The sequence below is a fragment of the Euleptes europaea genome, chromosome 18 (assembly GCF_029931775.1).
Source record: "Euleptes europaea isolate rEulEur1 chromosome 18, rEulEur1.hap1, whole genome shotgun sequence".
In the NCBI taxonomy this organism is placed as follows: domain Eukaryota; kingdom Metazoa; phylum Chordata; class Lepidosauria; order Squamata; family Sphaerodactylidae; genus Euleptes; species Euleptes europaea.
Window position 1 is genome coordinate 34022485 of NC_079329.1, and position 22050 is coordinate 34044534.

A 22050-nucleotide genomic window follows, 5' to 3' on the forward strand; every position below is an offset into this window, starting at 1 on the left:
CTCAAAAAAGTTGGGGACCCCTGGCTTTGCAGACCCATCTTTTTAAAGAAAATATTGTGTGAGCTGATGGATGCTTTTATTGTTCTTTGGGGGTTTATTGGTGTTTATGACATTTTATTGTTTCACAGGCTTTAAAATAAATTTAAAAACTGCCTCAAAGCTTCCAAGAGGCATGATGCACACGTTTTAAATAACTCCCTTAACTCTGGAATAGAAGGCAACCCTTGGATTCTCAGGTGCTCTGTGCATGGAGTGGGGCTGGGCATCTGCTAGTCCTGTGAAATGTTTTTGCTGCAGCTGTGTAGCACACACCCACTGGATCCAACCAAGGGCTTTTCCGCATTATTATATTCCTTGCTTGTAAATTCCTGTTTCTTCGGGGGGTGGTTGTCTGTTCTGCATGTGTTTTGCTTCCTCTAATGGTCAATTTGATATTACATTGGTTTATGTCCAGCATATCTCCCTGCAGATTTAAACTGCAGGTTCTTATACAGGACAATCTGATGTAATGTTGAATTGACCACTAGAGGGAGCAAAGCACATATGGAACAGACCCCCCCCACACACACACACACCAACAAACAGGAACTTACAAGTCAAACTCAAATCTCTCCCGGCCTTAGGAACTTACCTCATGGGCCTTTCGGTAGGAGGTGGATGTTTTGGCAGCCCCCACCCTTCTTGGTGCCTGTAGAACCTCCTCGTCTGAGGAGGAACCTGACAAGAAGAAAAGAAGTCCGTTTGAGTTTGTTTCTGTTGTGTACCTCTTTCCTCCCAGGAATGAAATGCTACATGTGTGAGGTAATCTTATCTGTTCACACCAACCCTGTGAGTGAGGCTATGTGGAAAGACGATGACTTGCCAGAATTTACCCAGGGAATGTTATTGTCTGAGTGAAGGATTTGAAACCTGTTTCTCTCCTTGCAAGTTCAGAACCACATTGATGGTTAATCCACACTGTAGGATTCCGGACTCTGTTCTCCTTCTTTTAACCTAGATGTGTCTCAAGTGCACGGCAAAACGTTTCTTTGCTTATATGCACGTTGTGTAAGGCATGTTCTTTCCAATTTCACTCCCAGGCAGTAGGCTTTCCCTCAGTCTCAGTTTCCTTGCTTGTAAGTTCCTGTTTCTTGGGGGAGAGGTGTTCAGTTCTGCATGTGTTTTGCTCCCTCGTGTGGTCGATTCAATATTACACAGATTTAAACTGCAGGTTTTTACTTGGGACATAAACCTCTGTAATATTGAATCAACCACTAGAGGGAGCGAAACACATGCAGATCAGACACCCTTCCCCGAAACTAGAACTTACAAGCGAGGAAGCTGAGAATGCGGAAAAGCCCAGTATCATCCGCTTTTAAAGAACTCAGTCACCTTTTTTTATAAAGGGCATATGAATCATGCACTTGGGAATGGTGGAGAGAGATAAACAAGCATTCACTATAACTGCCCAAATTGAAGACTTCCAGGGGCACTGTGTAATTTGGGGGAAATACAGCTGGCCCCTGCCCCAGGTTTCTGGGACAAGGTGATTGGGACAGATGATAGGACTAGCCTAATGAACTAGTCTCAAGTGACCCTGCTCTCTGGTGCCAAATGCAAACGAGCAGCGTTTCTGTTTCATATGTTCTATTTGCAGTTAGTTCATGGATGAGGTGATGCTTGTGCAGCAGAATGCATGATTTCCAGTTCTTTCTCTTTGCCGCTGAGCTACTTGACCCCTTTGTTTTTGATCAGGGCAGGAAATGTAGTTCCACATAACGCACGGAATGACTTTAATCTCTACAAGGCAGGGTGGCTTTAAAAATGCATCCTTCGAAATAAGTAGAAGGGTGGCTTGTATGTCCTCTCATTTACCATTGCATTTAACAGACTTGATATATTTCTGTATACTTTGCCATTTATTTGCTCAATTCGCACGACAGGTATAACTCCCCTTCGGCTTGCCCCTTTCTTACCCCTGCCTTACAGCTGTTCATTGGCAACCCACATCTGAAACCCACCACTCTCTCACAGACCCACGAGAACCAGAAGACAGTGTGCCAGAGACGGGGTGTTTGACTGCAAATAACTGCAGAAGACTCAAGCAAGACAGCCAAGCTATGTGAAAGGATGATGAGATGGGAGGGCATCTTGGCCATCTTCTGGGCATGGAGTAGGGATCACTGGGGGTGGGGGGGAGGTAGTTGTGAATTTCCTGCATTGCGCAGGGGGTTGAACTAGATGACCCTTGTGGTCCCTTCCTACTCTATGATTCTAAGGAGCCAAACAAGAAACCTTCGAAGTATCATCACCCACGACTTACTTTGCCCTGGAGAAATAATCCCACAGTACAGTCCCTGGTCACATTCTGAGCCTTAAATAAATTATGTCCACCAAGTTATTAAAAGGGAAGAGATGGAGTGCAAATCCCTGCCTCTACTGCACATTCTTTTTGATTAAGGCATTCCCACAAATCTCAGAGGAGTGTATTGTTACAACGAGACATAGCTCATTAGAAATCTGATTTTGGTGTTCAAATTGCTAACAACGCAGGATATTCTGACGTATCAAGAGAACTCCCCCCCCAAATCTTCCCATTGCGCTCAGAATTACCAATACCAAATTTATTCTTTACTTCTTTCAAGAGCCACACTCTACTATGGGGCATTGGCTATTTATGACAAACATCGCGGTTGTGCTTATCACCACAGGGATCCAATTTGGAGCACCCTCCATCATGCAACCCAGGTTTTATTTTTATGCCACAGGTCAGCCCTGTGGCTATCTTCCATGCCAGAAACCACAGATAACCACCCCCGCCCCCGAGCAGGCACAGAGAGCCCACAGGTAAAATAGTTTCTAGAAAATGTCATCTGTAGACAAACTTGTATCCTGAAGTCTCTTTTGATAGAAATTCCGGGAACAACGAAGGTTTCCACTTGTTCTGTATTTTGGAAATTGTTGGCCACCCTTTCCACACAGCCTATGCCTTTGTACACCCTTAAAAAAAACCCACTGAAACATCAACACCATCTACATTCCTCTGTGACCCTAGTGCTGATGCCCTCTATGATTGCACTCTGCCCCATAGCCCACTTACCTGGAAAGCAGACAATGTCCTCGATCCAACATCCAAAGAAAAATAGCTCATGGGGTTTGGGCTCTATAAACCCCTCTTTGGTGGACAGGGCAGAACTCCCTGTCCCCACCCTCACATTCCTGTCATAAGTGGTTTTTGTGTTCATGGTAAATTCAAAAGCGCTTTAAACTGTGCTGACAGTAAATATAAGGCCCACGGCCTCCCATCTCGGTGAGGGGACCAACCCCTGAAGCTTCCAGCTAATTAAGTCAAGGTGGGAAGGGTTGGTGACTAACCAATTCCTCATACCTTGGGTTAAGACCAAGGCTAGTGTGTCTATTGTATCTGATTTCAGCTCCAGGCAAATATTGGGCTCTTGCATAGGGTTGCCAGCTCTGGGTTGGGAAATACCTGGAGATTTTGGGAAGCCTGAGGAAGGTGGGGTTTGGGGAGGGGAAGGACTTCAATTCCATAGAGTCCATTGGCCAAAGTGGCCATTTTCTCCAGGTGAACTGATCTCTATCGGCTGGAGATCAGTTGTAATAGCAGGAGATCTCCAGCCGCCACCTGGAGGTTGGCAACCCTACTCTTGTATCAACTATAATTATTTGGAACAATATTCTCAAGCGTGACTCTTTAGCTTCCAACATTGGACTTCTTTGAAACTCCCATAGCTTACACTGTTATGGCTTCCTCTTCGCTGTACAGTGCTGGCTTTTCAAAGATGCCGGCAAATTTAAAATGTTGATTTTCAGGAAGATTTTCTTTCAGATACCTGCTGGTCCTGGAAAGGGGAGGAAAGCTAAGGAAGGAAGGTTTGTCCCATGTTTTCTGAGGGAATGTTCACAAATGGGACCCTCAAATCATGCCTCATTTGTTGATGTTCCTGTCGCCTCACAGATTTTATTATATTTGACAGTGCAATCCTATGCAAAGTTGCCCCAGTCTAAACTAACTGATTTAAACAGGCTGGAGACTGGAGCAATTCTGCATAGGCTTTCACTGTAAATCAGAGAATTCACTATTCTGAAATGTCGCTGTAGAGAAGCAAGAAACTCTGTACTGGATGCAAAATTCAATACATAGACGATCTCAGCTTGCTTTCTCTGTTAAATCAAGATAAGGCTGCAAAGGCAGGCCTGAAAGACAGAAGCAGGCCAAATTATTCAAAGAAAGCCACTAGATTGCAGTTTTGCTTGATCAATTGATTAGGGTCGCCAACCTCCAGGTGGGGCCTGGAGATCTCCCGCTATTACAATTGATCTCCAGACAACCAAGATCAGTTCCCTTGGAGAAAATGGCTGCTTTGGAGGGTGGACTCTACGGCATTTATACCCACTGAAGTCCCTCCTCTTCACAAACCCCTCCCTCCACAGAATCCACCCCCAAAATCCCCAGGTATTTTCCCACCCAGAGCTGGCAACCCTATCAATAGGGTTGCCAGGTCCTTCTTCACCACCGGTGGGAGGTTTTGGGGGCGGAGCCTGGGGAGGGTGGGGTTTGGGGAGGGGAGAGACTTCAATTCCATAGAGTCCAATGGCCAAAGCGGCCATTTTTTCCAGGTGAACTGATCTCTATCGGCTGGAGATCAGTTGTAATAGCAGGAGATCCCCAGCTAGTACCTGGAGGTTGACAAGCCTACCTATCAGTTGATACAGGTTGTGGAGTTCACCCTCTTTTGGCACAGGAGCTGAGTTACCTCAGGGGCTGAATGGTGCATCTATGCTTGTAATGTTCAGAAAGCGCCTGTTCATTCTCCTCTTGCCACATATGAATAAAAACAGAGGGTGCTGCAAAGCTTCACAGGTCAGGCAGGGAATGAAATGCAGGGTTTCATAATAGAGTGGTGTAGAACTTTGTCCCTTAGGTCCTTCCTCAAACCCTTTTACAGACTTCTTGTCTCCTAGGGTTCCCAACTTCCCGCTGGGTGCTAGAGAACTCCTGGAATCACAACTGATCTCCAGACAGCACAAATCAGTTCCTCTTAGTGTTGCCAGCTCTAGGATGGGAAATACCTGGACATTTTGGGGGTGGAACCTGAAGAGGGAGGGGTTTGGAGAGGGGACTTATGCCATGAAGTCTAATGGCCAAAGCGGCCATTTTCTTCTGGGGAACTGATCTCTGTCATCTATAGATCAGTTGTAATAGCGGGAGATCTCCAGCCACAACCTGGTGGTTGGCAACCCTAGTTCCTCTGGAAAAAGTGGATGTTTTGAAGGGTGGACTCCATGGCACTGTACTCTGCTGAGGTTCCACATCCAACAGAATCTCTTTGCCCTTGCCATTGAAGTAATTCAAAGGTCTTACCCACCAGTTTCCCCCCAACTCCTACTCATCCCTATCCTAGACCTTCCAATCCTCCAACCTTCTTGCTCCCTTGAAACAACCTGTGGAACTCCTTCCCACATGGTGCTCTCCCCCCTTTTCATATTCTTCTTCAAACTCACCTCTTCCATGCCGCCTTTAGCTTACCCTCTTAGTCCTCACACTAAATGGAAATCTAATCCAGGAGGGGCTTGGAGATCTCCCATAATTATAACTGATCTCCAGACTACAGAGGTCAGTTCCCCTGGAGAAAATGGCTGCTTTGGAGGGTGGACTCTGTGGCATTGTATCCTACTGAGGTCCCTTCCCTCACCAAACCCCACCCTCCCAAGGAAATCTCCAGGAATTTCCCAATCTGGAGTTGGCAACCCTATTTCCCACTTTCATTCCAACCATCCTACAAGAAGCCGAGGTTGTACATGGTCCCCCCTCCCTTTTATCCTCAAACTAACCTTGACAGAAAGGCTAGGCTGAGGGAGAGTGATGGGCCTAATACTACCCAAAAAGCTTTCACAAGAGCGCCGGCATTTGAACTCAAGTCTCCTCAGTCTTAGCCCACCACTCTCATCACCCCACCCCATTGGCTGCCTGGCAGTTGCTTCTACCCAACCTTTTACCCATAATCACCCTCTTTCCTCCCTCTCTTGCCCCCATTAACAAAAATAAATAATAAAACTGGCTCATATTCATCTTTGAACATCAGCAGCGCTGCAGAGGAGTCACACAGTTTCTTTCCCTGGAGTGTCTTTTCTCGTGGCAATTGCACGAAATGGCCTTTCACCGCTCTCTCCTCCTCTCGCTCACTTTCCCCTCACACCAATTACCTAAAGGAACAGCTTTTAACCAGCCGGGGGCGGAAAAAGTTCAGATCCAAGCGGCCTGTGTCTTCACTTCAAACAGAAGCTTTATTTGTTATCAATAATGGACCGTTCAAGGGGACGCTGAAAGCAAACAGCTTCCTTGATGACCGATTGCCTGATAAGGGAGCAAAGCTTTCGGCAGTCCGGACCTGAAGTGGCTGCCGCAAGACGTGCGCCAGAAACGGATGCCTCGGCCACTGTCAGGAAGGGAGCCCCGCAGTTTTTCTGTGAGTGGCGTTCACTGCGTTCCTATCCACAATTGCCCCTTGGATTCTGAACAGAGCTAGAGCATCTATAGGACAGGGGTTGCCTCTGGACTGGTCCCATGCCACCCTGCGTTTCTACTTTTCCCAAGGCACCGTAACTGGAGAAATGGGTATTCCCTAATCATAACAGGAAAATATACCATTTGATAGAGGCTGCAGAATTCAAAATTCTGGGGGCTAACATGAATGTGACTTGGGAGACCACCATAGAGTTGCCTGCTCTGGGATGGGAACTACCTGGAGATTTGGGGGGTGAGGCTTGGGGAGGGCGGGTTTTGGGGAAGGGAGGGACCTCAGCTGGGTAAGGGAGGGACCCTAGAGTCTACCCTCCAAAGCAGCCATTTTCTCTAGGGGAACTGATAGGGTTGCCAGGTCCCTCTTCGCCACAGGTAGGAGGATTTTGGGGCGGAGCCTGAGGAGGGTGGGGTATGGGGAGGGGAGAGACTTCAATGCCATAGAGTCCAATTGCCAAAGTGGCCATTTTCTCCAGGTGAACTGATCTCTATCGGCTGGAGATCAGTTGTAATAGCAGGAGATCTCCAACTACCTGGTGGTTGGCAACCCTATCCAGCCACCACCTGGAGATTGGCAACCATAGGAACTGATCTTGGTTGTCTCTGTACAGAGGAGCATGCCCATTATATTAGGTGCTTTGGAACACAGGCAGGATGGTGCTGCAGTTATCTTGTTTGTGGCTTCCTAGAGGCACCTGATTGGCCACTGTGTGAACCGACTACTGGACTTGATGGACCTTGGTCTGATCCAGCATGGCTTTTCTTATGTTCTTTTGTCTGGAAATCAATTGTAATAGCGGGATATCTCCAGGTGTCACCTGGAGGTTGGCAACCATAACCATATGGCTAAACCGATAGGCTGGAAATGCCAATGAAGGCTGCAATCCTAGGAACACCTGTAAATCCCATTGAATAAAAGGGTCTTACTTCCTAGTGGATCTGCTTAGGATTGCTCTCCAAATCTTAGACCTGATCTGGATTCCTGGGAGCACTAACTCTGTACGCCCCCACCCCCAAATAATATGAATGAGTGACCCTGCTTGCAGAATTTTTGGCAAAGCATTTGCAAAATTCTAACTTTTTAATAAACACACTTTCCTATACTCTGCTAGGTTTGTTGTCTTCTTAGTTCTTTACCCACAGCTTCCAAACTGTCAGTTTCGGAAGATACCATAATAATAATAATGATAATGATAATAGGATTACCAACACTGGCTTGGGAAATTCCTGGATATTTGGGGTTGAGCCTGGGATGGGTAGCGTTTGGGGAGGACGGAGACCTCAATGGGGTGCAATGCCATAGAGTCCACCCTCAAAGCCGTCATTTTCTCCAGGGTTGTCTGGAGATCAATTGTAATAGTGGGAGTTGTCTGGAGATCAATTGTAATAGTGGGAGATCTCCGGGTTCCACCTGGCAGTTGGCAACCCCAGTTATAGCAGAGGGGTGATTATAACCAGGGCCTCCTGATTTAACACTCAGGTTCGTCACAACTTTCCTAGACCATCATTGTGCTTAGGATGCCCCCAAATGCACTCACTTGGTCTATTGTCCTTGCTCTTCTGATAGAGTCCCACCTTTCCCGGGGACACCCTGTCCGTCCTCCTTCTCCTCTTATTCAGGTCATACATTCCCCGGTTCCCAGGCCAGGAAGAACGGTGGAAAGATCCCCACCATGGCAAATGGTGACCTGGTGTATTGAAAATTCAGAGATGAGGAGTCGTGAGTGGCAAGATTGCTAGAAAGTTCAGCTCCCTGAACCAGAACTGGGCTTACTTAGTTTGCATGCAGACTAAATTTTCCAGTGGCAGAACAGAAACTTCTTCACACACACCCAGGGTTGCCAACTTCAGGTGGTGGTTGGAGACCTCCTGCTTTTACAACTGATCTCCAGGAGACAGAGATCCCTTCACCTGAAGAAAATGGCCACTTTGGAAGGTGGACTCTATGGCATGATATTTATTTGTTTGTTTTTTGTTTTTTTGTTTCATCAATCTTATAGCCCACCCTCCCGAGCACAAGCTGGGCTCAGGGCAGCTCACATAACGTTAAATAATCCTAAATAAATAAATAAATAAACAATAAATCTGGAGACCAAGTTCTATGAGGAAAGGTTGAAGGAGCTGGGTATGTTTAGCCTGAAGAGGAGAAGACTGAGAGGGGATATGATAACCATCTTCAAGTACTTGAAGGGCTGTCATATGGTGCCGAGTTGTTTTCTGTTGCCCCAGAAGGTCAGACCAGAACCAACAGGTTGAAATTAAATCAAAAGAGTTTCCGTCTAGACATTAGGAAGTATTTTCTGACAGTTAAAGCGGTTCCTCAGTGGAACAGGCTTCCTCGGGAGATGGTAAGCTCTCCTTCCCAAGAGGTTTTAAAGAAGAGGTTAGATGGCCATCTGTCAGCAATGCTGATTCTATGACCTTAGGCAGATTATGAAAGGAAGGGCATCTTGGCCATCTTCTGCGCATGGAATAGGGGTCACTGGGGTGTGTGGTGGGGAGGTAGTTGTGAATTTCCTGCATTGTTCAGGGGGTTGGACTAGATGACCCTGGCGATCCCTTCCAACTCTATGATTCTAAAACTTCAAAATAACATTAAAGCAACAAATTAAAACAGCCCTGTTGAATAGTAAAAATTACATGTCTCCAGTGGCGCAATTAATTGTGACCTAAGGCCACAGCAGGGCTTGCAGGCAGTTCAAACAAGATGCAGAGCCTGCAAGTAAGACAGGAATACTCAGGCATGGTATACAACCTGGACCTGGAAACCCTTCCCCCCACCCCTCCGTGCAGTCAACTGATCTTCATAAAATATTGATCCAAGGAGATCAGGGAGCCTAAGGAACGAAATGGAGTGGGGGTACGCAGTGGGAAGAATTGGTGCAAATTGCCAGTTTAGTCTCGATCCATCCAACCCATTGTTTGTGGCTAGATCTTGTGAAGTTCTTCAAACAGACATATACCTGCTGATTTTGCAAGACAGTGGGCCAAATCTTGCGGACTCGATCCAGTAGTGGAGGTGAGTTCCTCGAGCAATGGAAGCCTTCTCTTGACACAGGATGTTCAGGGAACCCAAGCAGTTATGCCACCAGGTTTTCAGACAGCTTGGAATATTTGGGCAAGGGCTTTAACTACAGAGAGTCATGGTAGGTCATGTGGAAGAGTGGCAGACAAATGTAAGGAAGAAATAGCAGAGGTGATTATGGGGGTCCAATGTTTGGATGCAAATTCTCTTGGAGGGGGCTGGAGCAGTTTCTAACCTGCCAGTCAACCATTCCATAGCTGTTCCTGTACAGCTGGGTAGAAGCCCCCCAGCCTCTCTCTGACTTCCCAGCCTCTCTCTGATTCTACCAGCTTGCTTCTACCACAGACATAAGAACAAATTTACTTGCAGTCCAGAGTTTCTTCTGGGCTAATATTTGTATCTGGCTATGGAATGGTTGACTGGCAAATCGGAAACTGCTCCAGGAGTGACTGAGAGATAATCTATCTCTCTGACATTGTTTATCTCTATTATAGTGGTAGATTATATGTATTATACCATTTTAGTGCATCATCGTTTAAGTTTAGAAGCCAGTTTTATTCACTGTTTGCGGTATGATACTGTTCGTATTGCATTGCTTCTGCTATTGTGTAATCTGCCTTGAATCTCAAGGAGAAAGGCAGACTACAAAAGAGGTAAATAACCAAACAATAATATTTGCCCTGTTGAGGAAACATGAAGCCAACAGAGCCCACAGGTTTCCCCCAAGGGGCAAAGAACAGTTCCTGGGGTTGATTCAGGTCAGGAGAATGGGATGGGGGTGGGATTATAAGCTTCCTCTCCCCTTAGCATTGCTAATTCCAGATTGGGAAATTCTTGGTGATTTGGGTGTGAAACCTAGGGTTGCCAGGTCCCTCTTCGCCACCGGCAGGAGGTTTTTGGGGCGGAGTCTGAGGGTGGGGTTTGGGGAGGGGAGGGAATGCCATAGAGTCCAATGGCCAAAGCGGCCATTTTCTCCAGGTGAACTGATCTCTGTCGGCTGGGGATCAGTTGTAATAACAGGAGATCTCCAGCTAGTACCTGGAGGTTGGCAACACTAGTGAAGCCTGAAGAGAGCAGGGTTCAAGGAGGGGAGGGACCTCAGCGGAATATAATGCTGGGTTGTCAGCTCTGGGTTGGAAAATACTTGGAGTTTTTTTTGGGGGGTGGAGCCTGAGGAGGGTGGGGTTTGAGGAGGGGAGGGACTTCAATGTGGTATAATGCCATAGAGGCCAATTGCCAAAGTGGCCATTTTCTCCAGGGGAACTGATCTCTGTCGCCTGGAGAACAGTTGTAATAGCAGGAGATCCCCAGCCACCACCTGGAGGTTGGCATAACATCTAAGGAAGGACTGGAGGAAAATGTAATTAGGGCTTCAAATTACCTAGCTGCATTCCTGCTCTCAGGAAAGACCATCCCCAGAATCAGGGATACAGGTCTTGAACCAGAAGTCACAGGAAGGAAAAGTCATATGCTAACTTTGGCCCCTGCATTAGACCGGTACCACGGTTATTTCCGGCACACAATCTCTGTTCACTGAAAATAAGTTTCTTTAGCTAAACCCTGTACGACTTTGCCTCAAATGATGCTCCTGTTGTAATCCCACTTCCTTTCCCCCATCCCTGAACAGAAGTTATATATAAAATACTGCTTCTGAAACTCTCCTTGCAACTGAGATTCCGCTCGCTGCCCCAGTGAGCGTCACCCTAAGCAATGTTGGCCATCCGGAAAAGCAAGAACTTGCCAGAGGAGACTCCCTGCCCGAGGCTCAATATTCCTCTCACTGAAGGTAAGCCTCTGTTCCTCCCCTCAGAAGGGCCTCTGCACCCTGCATAAAACAGGCTGAATTGTTAGCCTAATACACACACACACAAGTCTTTTATGCATGGCTGTTTCCCTGCCGTCACCCTAGGGTTGCCAGGTCGCTTGGACTGGCAGGCAATTGCCCGCCAATCCATCGCCTGGCTCAGGAGCAGGGGATCCCATGCGCTGCATCCCAATGAGCCTTTTACCACTCAAACTGGTTTGAGTGCTAAAAGGCCCATCGCGATATGGCACTTCCAGGTGTAAACTGGAAGTGATGTGATCACATTGGCGTGGCCGTGCGCGATCCCTGCCCCAGCTCTGCCCCCAAATTAGAGAGACAAATTAGCTAGTATGATATTAGCAGGTAGGTGGCAAGAACGCATTTCGGAAAAAACCTTCTTCAGCTTGCCAACCAGATGGCTGTTGTGGAAACCGCCGCTGCGAATTGCTTTCAGGTGTTAACAGGTATCCGTGGCATGTTTCCACATCTTCAAAGAGTAAGGAGTATAAACTCAAGGATTGTCAAGATGGAAATACGGTGCCAAAGACTTGAATAGATACATTCAGCTGTATCATATGAATGACAGGCCACACCATCAAGGAGTAAGGAGTCTAATCTCAAAACTACCTGCTATTATCATACTAGCTAATTTGTCTCTTTCATCTTGGTTCTCAGTGATTATACTAGTGACTGCTGTCACAATTGATAAATAGTAGCCCTGAGTGGCTTATTGACAGACTGTAGCCTTGTGAGGCTTTTTGTAAACATTTTTTGCGTAATTGTTTGCGTAATTATGTGTGCTGTAACACATTACTCTTGAGTAACTTATTTTCTGTTTTGTTGATGAGAATTAAGCCCTGCGTGGCATTTTTTTGTATACTGTAACATATTACTCCTGAGTAAATTTTCTTTCTACTCTAGTAAATTTACGCCCTGTGGGGCAGTTTTTTGTATGCTGCAATATATTACTCTTGAATAAATTTCCTTTCTAAATAAGTAAATTTACTTTCTGCTTTGATGATGAATGAAGTATACAATTTTGTTCTTATAACAATTGCTATACATATACACACATATATAAAAAAACCTTTCTTTGTAATTGAGCCTCGTGCTGCCTTCTCTATCAGTTTCAACCTCCAGGTACTAGCTGGAGATCTCCTGCTATTACAACTGATCTCCAGCCCACAGAGATCCGTTCACTGGGGAGAAAATGGCCGCTTTGGCAATTGGACTCTATGGCATTGAAGTTCCTCCCCAAACCCTGCCCTCCTCAGGCTCCATCCTGAAAACCTCCTGCCGGTGGTGAAGAGGAACAAGGATCTTCCCTGTAACACTGAAGGTAAGCTACAGCAGCCATTTTGTGGCTGGCTCCGCCTCCTGCAGCAGCCATTTTGTTACTGCGCCCACCACGCTATGTCAGAAATCCAAAGGTGTCCACAGGCTGAAAAAGGTTGGGTACCCCTGTCCTAAACCATTCTGATTTGTCCTAGACCAGGGGTCTCAAAACTGCTGCTCCAGAGCCACATGCGGCTCTTTGGCCCGTTGAGTGCGGCTCTCCGAACTTGGTTTGGAGCCCCTGCTCTTGCGCCCGCTCGCGCCGGCAGCCGGGCTGCGGAGCTGGCGCGCCTGAGAGAGAGAGAGAGAGCGAGCGAGCGGGCACTCTGTCTCTCCCCCACCCCACCGTGGAGAATGGCCAGGTCCCCCTTGCCCTTGCCCTCAATGGTTGGGAGGCTAAAGCCTCCCCTCCCCTCTAGCCACGTGATTGCTGGGTGGGCGGCTCGGCGGTTCCTGCCCCCCGCCTATCAGCTGTTGGGCGGGGCGGGCTTCTTTTGGTAGACCTGGCCTCCGGCTGAGTCCCATTGGGAGGCCATGTCTACCCACTGGCTTTCTTGGCGGTAGACCTGGACTCTGAGGAGGGGGGAAAGTCCCCCTTCAGAGGCTAGGTCTACCAATTGGCTTCTAAGGGCCTCCAGAGGCCAGGTCTACTGGCAATAAAGCCAATGGGTAGACCTGGCCTCCCAATGGGACTCAGCCGGAGACCAGGTCTACCAATAGGCTTTTATGGCGGTAGACCAGGCCTCCAGACGAGGACTCCGGACGGGGAGGGGGAAATGGCAGGGACTTACAATTTAATTTTTATCAATAAATAAGATCACTATTAAGTATGATATCAAGTTTTATTCAGTGTACCTATAGTTTAATTAAGACTTAAAACTTTAATTAAAGTTTATTAAGTTAATAAACAGTGTACCTACCTATATAGTTTAAGTTTAAGAAATTTGGCTCTCAAAAGAAATCTCAACAGTTGTACTGTTGATATTTGGCTCTTTTGACTAATGAGTTTGCCGACCCCTGTCCTAGACCATTCACCTGGCATTTTATAGGACACGTATTTGAGACTGCATTTTAGTCACGTAGTGTGTTACAGCTTTTATGGCAATGAATTCCACAAGGACAGCTATGCTAATCTCTTGTAGCTCCAAACAAAGACTCTTGTGGCACCTTAAAAACAAACTGGTTTATGGAGCCATAAGCCCACTTCATCAAGTGCATGAATCCTTGGCATTTTATCTTCAGGCAGATATGGGTACAAAGAGGAGGGTGGAGAGGAATGGAGCTTTTCAAAGTCCCAGTAATCAAAGAGATAGTTGTGCAAGATTTCTGGGTAGAGCACAAATGTGACTGGATGTTAACCAGTCCCATCTGGTGGGAAACAGGTGAAACAGGCTGGATACACATATAGATGCCTAGAAAAACTATTGCCCGTTATGGGACAGCCAAACACAAGCTCCCTTGAAGCCAGGGTCTAAGGGCCAAATCAGATGGGAACTTTAGCTCTGTACAAACATTAAAGTGAATGCACATACGATGCATATTCAGTGTATGCGCAATTTCTCTTCGTATGTGCATTGAATCATTCTTATGTTACATTCAATGCATGCACAGCTAATCAAACCACACATTTATCCAGGTACTGATCCCCAGTTTTATTTTTCAAGTGAATCTCTATTGGCTCTTTCTTACAAACAGATGTATGTATTCCCAGATCCATCAGCTTGAGGAAAGCAAGAGAGGTTCGTTTTGAACAAAGAATGTATGATGGCTCAGTTCTCTTTTTCTCCTGGGGAGGGGCCATGGCTCAGTGTGATAGAGCATCTGCTTTGCATGCAGAAGGTGCCAGGTTCAATCCCCGGCATCTCCAGTTAAAGGGACTAGGCAAGCAGGTGATGTGAAAGACCCCTGCCTGAGACCCTTCAGAGCCACTGCTGGTCTGAATAGACAATACTGACTTTGATGGACCAAAGGTTCTGATTCGGCATAAGGCAGCTTCATGCGTTCATGTGTACTACCATACCTTTTTGCTGGGAAATGATGTGACCAGACCTACGTTACTGGCTTCCTTTTCCTCCTGCCAGAACTGCCAATTTAGATCTCAGATAACGTTGACTGTGTTTGCTTTACAGCTATTCCATAATAATTACACCCACAGCCAAGGTGAGTTAAAGCATTACTAGTAAACATAAACATTTACTCTGCAATCGTGTGTCTTGAACTAGCATCTGAAGTAGGCTGTGCTAGTAAATTGATCATAATGGCTTCCTTTTAAAAATAAATATATTTTACAGCAAGTATTGTGGTTAGTGTCGGACTAGGATCTGGGAAACCCAGGTTCAAATCCCTACTCATGCCGTGGAAGCTTGCTGGGTGACCTTGGGCCAGTCACACACTCTCAGCCCTGACCCTGGCAAGTATTTGGATGGGAGGCCTCCAAGGAATGCCAGGGTCATGAGGCAGAGAAAAACAATGGCAAACCACCTCTGAACGTCTCTTGCCTTGAAAACCCTACAGGGTCACCATAAGTCAGATGTGTGCTGACGGCAAATATATATATTTGCAGGTGTGTGTGTATATGTGTATATGTGTGTGTGTGTGTGTGTGTGTGTGTGTGTGTGAAGTATATGAATAAATAAAAAGGAAGCTGTTATGATCAATTTACAAACACAGACTCCTTCAGAAGCTAGTTCAAGACAAACCATCACCGAGTAAATGAGCACTGAATGTGAAAAAGAAACACCAATAGGGAACTGAGCCGCAACAAGGACAGGAGAGAGTTTCCCTCTTTCGAGGCTGATTCAAGGTATTTTGTCACTCCAAGAAAGGTACACCCATCCCCTCCTGGGCCCCTGCTGGCTGCTGACCAACTCCAGGACAAGCTTGAACCTGGCTCAAGGTGGGACACTGTCATGTTGCTGTGGCTGGGAACTGGTGGCTGCGGGGCATCCGGTCCCTCATTAGTGTCCTGCCCCAAACGGTTGCCTTGGTGGTTTGGCTGGAGAACCAGCCCTGCCCTCTTTTCATGGGTGAAATAGTGGGACGCAGGTGGTTGCACATTGCTGGGAAAGATGAGTTGTGGTGGGCAACCTATTCTCTCCAGGATCAGAGGAGCAGGCCTATTATATTAGGTGCTGTGGAACACAGGCAGGATGGTGCTGCTGCAGTTGTCTTGTTTGTGGGCTTCCTAGAGGCACCTGGTTGGCCGCTGTGTGAACAGACTGTTGATCTTGATGGCCCTTGGCCTGATCCAGCATGGTTTTTCTCATGTTCTTATGTTCTCAACCTGCTTGTTTGTCATATTTAGTGACCTTCTCATTTATTCCAGGGGTTCCCCAAACTTACTTTGAAATCAGCACCTTAAAGACTAACAAAATTTTGGTACCTCTGGCACAGCTTACTTCTTCAGATATCCTTCAGAAAGGCTCATACCCTGTCAGATATTTTGTTAGTCTTTAAGGTGCTACTGGACTCTTGCTCTTTTGTACTGCTACAGACAGAGTAACGTGGCTACCCATCATGATCCATTACTTCGAAAGTAACTGCCTTAACACAATATATGCCCTTAGCTGATCTTAGAATGGAGTGGGCTGTGTTTCCTTCCTAACTGGACTCAGTTGTCTTCCTTTTGGAATAGCTGGCAGCTTAAATTAAGTCCTAAGGATGCTCGTGTGCTCATTCTCAGAGCACATCTCCATCCTGCCTGCTCGGTATAATTTGAAACCCAAATGCTGGGGAGTTATTTGCCCAGAGATCCCCATGTGCTATGTGAGGTCACGTGTGCCTTCTCCTTTTTTCAAGGGATCTAGATGAGGGTACTCACGGCTCTGTGTTGCAAGGGACATGTTGGAGTGCTTCACAGGAAAGTCATCGTATGCCTCCTCGTCCAAGTTCTTTTTATCACTGGTATCATAGTCCTTCTTGAGAGGGGAGAAGAGTGCAAAAGAAAGAAAAAGGGCATTTTAACACTCCCACAAAGGTAGGCATTAATAACAAACATGTTCCAGAGTGCAAGGTCATGTGCTGGCTTAATAAGTAGGGTTGCCAACCTCCAGGTACTGGCTGGAGATCTCCTGCTATTACAACTGATCTCCAGGCGACAGAGATCAGTTCCCCTGGAGAAAATGGCTGCTTTGGCAATTGGACTCTATGGCACTGAAGTTCCCTCCCGCTCCAAACCCCGCCCTCCTCAGGCTCTGCCCCGAAAAACTCCAGGTATTTCCCAACCCAGAACTGGCAACCCTATTAATAAGTCTGGCCTGTCATACTTGGCACAATACTTGAGGCACAAGTCCTCATTTTTGATCATTTGTTTGCAAGGTTTATGCAAAAGTTTGGTGCTTTGATTTTGCCCCACCTGGCTCTGAGCAGCCATTCCCCTTTGGCTTCTCTCTGCTTGTTTCCCAAGTGTTCAGTCTGAAGGCCGCATGCCCTGGTGAGCTCGATCTGTCAGAAACCCAAAAAGAAGACATGCGAGTTAACAGGGAGATTTGCCTGAAGGGATTCTATGCTAGGGGTTCCCCACCCCCAAAAAGAGTATGCAGAGTCAGATAAGATGGCTTTTGTGAAATCCATGGGGAGGGGAAAGAGGACTTATCTTTGTTTTTTGTTTTGTTTTGTTTTTTCACTTGTCCACAACATTCAATAAAACAGGTGATACAACAATATAATCAATTGTGCTGGCCTGGTGGGTTGACAGAAAAGTAAAGGTACCTCTGGTTACATCGAAATTGGTCCCATATAAAACATATAAGTTCACTGCTGAGAGTAGTTCCAGAAATTTAAGACCAAAATTGTAATAATGAAATCCTCTGATGATTGATCTAGGGGAGAAGCATGCACAGCGATCTGGGCATTCTTGCCTGCTCTTGCATGTGTTACACCCGGCCCTATCCTGGCATTAAAATCTCCACCTAATAAAAAATGGGAATTAGGGTATTGAAAGGATAGAGATTCTATAGTAGCTGTTAAGAGATTCCAAAGGTTCACTTTTCTCTGTAACACAGAACTTTTGGGCAGGATGTACACATTAACACATATAAGTAGGGTTGCCAATCTCCAGGTGGTGGCTAGAGATCTCCTGCTATTACAACTGATCTCTAGGTGACAGAGATCAGTTCCCCTGGAGAAAATGGCCACCTTGGGAATTGGTCTTTATGGCATTGAAGACCCTCCCCTCCCCAAACCCTGCCCTCCTCAGGTTCCACCCCCCAAAATCTTCAGATAGTTTCCAACCCAGAGCTGGCAACCCTATCTGAATGTAGAACTTACATGTAACTATCATGGCTCATTACAGCTGATAGACTTGTCCTCCATACGTTTTTCAAGCCCCTTCAGAAGTCTTCGAAACAACATGTGCTGGCAGAAATAAGTTCCTGTGCAATCCTCAACAGAGTTACACCCTTCTAAACCCATTCATTCAGAAGGCTGTAACTCTGTTTAGGATTGGGTGTGTGATTTTGCCATCAAGTCACGGCTGACTTATGGTGACCTTGTAGGGTTTTAAGGCAGGACATGTTCAGAGGTGGTTTGCCGTTGCCTGCTTCCGTGTGGGCTGAGAGAGTTCTGAGAGAACTGCGACTGGCCCAAGGTCACCCAGTAGGCTTTGTGTGGAGGAGTGGGGAATCGAACCTGGTTCCCCAGATTAGAGTCCACTGCTCTTAACCACTAAACTACGCTGGCTCCCCCTGTTAAGGATTGTATTCTGGATTATGCATCGTGTCAAGAAGTACTTTCTTTGTATCTGTTCAGAATCTACATTCTATCAGAGGGACCTGGCAACCCTAATCATGCATTAGATTAGTCACCAGAATTATGTGCTAAATGACTTTCACATGGAGGGTTGCCAGGTCCCTCATCACCACCGTGGGAGGTTTTGGGGTGGAGCCTGAGGAGGGTGGGGTTTGGGGAGGGGAGGGACTTCAGTGCCATAGAGTCCAATGGCCAAAGCGGCCATTTCCTCCAGGTGAATTGATCTCTATAGGCTGGAGATCAGTTGTAACAGCAGAAGATCTCCAGCTATTACCTGGAGGTTGGCAACCCTATCCACATGGTTTCCCTAACGCATACCCATCCTGTATGGCGCATGTGTGGAGTTGGTCTTAGAAGCAAAATAAGCAATGTAGACTTTACACGTCTGCACATTTCATTTTGCTTGTGTCAAAGACTGGCTCTAATAGAATGTACACTGCATGTTCTGCATCCAAACGTTTTGAAGCAGGGTGCTGTTCTGTTTTAAATTTTTCTGCCAAAACATCTTGAAAGTGACCCTATCCAGTGATGTCCAGAAAGCCCTGGGGGGTGGGAGGTCACCCCTCTTACTTCAGGGTGTGGCACAGTAACCTAAGACTACCAGATCTGGGTTAAGAAATCCTGGAGATTTGAGGGTAGTGTCTGGGGAGGTAACTCAGCAGGGCATAATGCCATCAAGCCCTCCCTCCAGGGGAAACCATCTCTATAGTATGGAGATTAATTGTAATTCTGGGAGATCTCCAGGTCTGACCTGGAGGTTGGCAACCCTATTCCTTGCACAAGAAAAGTACACTTCTTTCAGCACTAGGGGGCACTGCTCAGTGGGAGCTGCTGAGTCAGGCTGTCGACATCCAGTGCACTGGTGGAATTATTGAAATATTTAGTCACCCGTTAGAGGAGAGGAAGGCTTTAGTGGAGCTTAAAGTGGTTCTCACCCCACAGGGATAGAAGAAGAAGGAGAAGGAGGAGTTGGTTTTTATATGCTGACTTTCTCTACCACTTAAGGAAGAATCAAACCAGCTTGGATGGGAGACCACCAAGAAAGTCCAGGGTCGGGACTCAGAGACAGGCAATGGCAAACCACCTCTGAAAGTCTCTTGCCTTGAAAACCCCATGGGGTTTCCATAGGTCAGCTGCAACTGGATGCCCCCCACCCCAATCACAATTAGGCCATTTTCATTTGCTGCTGACATTTCTTTTCTTTTGCACTTTAAGGGCCCATTCCTGAAAATTGGGCCAAAGCCCTTAGGAGGCTGACTACGGCCTCCGCCGGAGCAGGGGCCCACACTGCCGGCGTCTGGAAGGTGCATGCCGGAGTTAGTGGCCCCAGCGCCGGCGTGCAGGGCCGGGCGCCGCTCCCCAACCGCCGCTCCCCGGGACCTTTTCTCACTGGAGAAAATGAGCTCAGTGGGGAGCACCTTCACCCCCTCCAAAAAAAAAACAGGCAAATGGAAGCAAATCAATAAGCACATTTTTGCACCCTGCATTTCATTCTGTAATTTGGGATTTTAATTCACCTAAATTGCCATTTAAAAAAGGAGAGTGCCAAGCTAAAGTTATTGGGTCTGTGTAGTGCCCTACCAAAGATAAAGCTTTTATCTTTCTCTGCCGTGCATAAACTGGGCTGGGCCCAGTCTATAAAGGAAGCCACAGCCCTAAAACATGAATTGGTGATATTGAACTCAGCATTGGAGTTTGTTTCCTAGGGAGGCTGTAGAGTCCCACAGGTCAAAGACAAGGCTGAGTAGGCATCTACTGGGAATGCTTTAGACAGGAATTCCTGCTTAAATTCAAGGCATTGAACCTGATGAACCATCAGGAATCTCTCAGCTCTACAAGTCAAGCATTCCACCTACCTTTCCCATCTAGGACATGCAGAGATTGTGGTTTTGGCCACCAGAAGCTTAAGGAGCAAACCTTAGCAGGACTACTCAGAAGTAAGCCCTATGTTATTCAATGGGTCTTACTCCCAGGAAAGTGTCTTTACAGAGCAATCCTAAAGACAGTTATTCCAGTTTAAGCTCATTCATTTCAACGGCAATCCTAAAGACAGTTACTCCAGTCTAAACCATTCATTTCAACGGCAATCCTAAAGACAGTTACTCCAGTCTAACCCCATTCATTTCAATGGGCTTAGACTGGAGTAACTCTGCATAGGACTGCATTTAGTCACCTCCTTACTTTTATGTGGGTTTATGCTCAGGTTTACATGTGCACATTATTATGCTTCCAAATGCACCAAAAGAAGATCACCCCAAAGCACAATGCATACTGTGCATTGATGTTTGATAACTTCAACTTTTCCCCAGGTCCTCACATCCATAGCTTTCAGGTATCCCCAGAAGTAAGGCTCATCACCCTTGCAGATAAACACATGAAGCTGCCTTTGGTCCATCAAGACTATTGGTCCATAGTGATCAGTATTGTCTATGTGGACTGGCAGTGGCTCTCCAGAGGCCCAGCCTGAAGTCTTTCACATCACCTGATCCTTTTAGCTGGAAATTGAACCTGGGACCTTCTGCTTGCCAAGCAGATGCTCTGCCTCTGAGCCACAGCCCTCCCTGGTCAGCCTGTTTCCCTGTTCTTCTACTTTTGCTTGCAAACTTGACTGTCAAATTCTAGATATCATTATGACGCCTACCAAGTATAATGGCTGGACTTGTGCACACACCTCCAAGACAGTTCTTTTTCTAAGTGTGTGTGTGATAGAAAAGCCCTGACCTGGATAGCTAGGCTAGCCAGATCTCACCAGATTTTGGAAGCTAAGCAGGGTCAGCCCTGATTAATATTTGGATGGGAGACCACCAAGCAAGTCTAGGGTCTCTATGCAGGGGCAGGCAATGGCAAACCACCTTTGACTTGATGGCAAAATAAAATAAAAGATAGAAAATAGAGGTTACCTTAAATCATAATATCCCTAGCACATAGACAACAGACTAATCACTGTTTTTTATTATATGCAGGAGGAATATTGGAATGTTCTGTTTGTTTCAACTGGAAAGTATATTGCAGGGCTGCAGAAAACCCAGTTAAAACAATCAAGAGGTTGGAGCACCTTCCGTACAAAGAAAGCTTAACCACACAATTCAGGACAGAGGTATGGAGAGAGCAAGCAGAAGTTATTCTAGCTTCACCAAGACACTAGAACTCAAGGGTAACCTAATGAAAGGGGTTGGAAGTATGTTAAGGGCCAACTAAAAGAAACCAGCTTGTGGAGTACATCTGTACAAAGCAGGACAGGTTCCTTGTGTGTGAGAGTCCAGGTCCCCCCTAGGAAATTCTATGTCTGCTGTCCTAAGAGAGATGGAACAGAGATGGAGCAGATATCAAGGTGAACATTGAAGAATTGGTAAGGAAAAGTCTGAACTTCTTCGAAATGTTCTTTGGACAGTGAAGTCCTCCAACAAAATGGCCATTTGAAGCTTTTGTTGACACAAAACTCCTCAGAGGGGGATTACCAACTTGGGTTCCTCATCTTCTTCCTCCTCCCAAAAGAAAATCAGCTTCCTCCTCTAGAATTGCCCCCCACGAGCCAGTGTCTCCACCCACAATTATGGGGCCTCCTTCATTCAGCTCCTTGGAAAACCAGCTGTGAGCAATTTCACCTACCTGTAA

The 22050-nt window shown here is 46.5% G+C and overlaps 1 protein-coding gene across 1 annotated transcript in view; it reads right to left on the reverse strand.

Annotated features, from left to right (window-relative positions):
- SLC4A1 (solute carrier family 4 member 1 (Diego blood group)) overlaps positions 1-17071 on the reverse strand; it is a 55885-nt gene extending 38814 nt beyond the window's left edge. Inside the window, exons 1-3 of the mRNA XM_056863293.1 lie at positions 17042-17071; positions 16508-16604; positions 632-717 (exon numbers count right to left, since the gene is read on the reverse strand). Coding sequence (XP_056719271.1) covers positions 632-717; positions 16508-16604; positions 17042-17059 — 201 coding nt within the window. The 5' untranslated portion in view covers positions 17060-17071. The remainder of the gene's footprint in view (positions 1-631; positions 718-16507; positions 16605-17041) is intronic.
- Positions 17072-22050: the final 4979 nt, after the last annotated feature.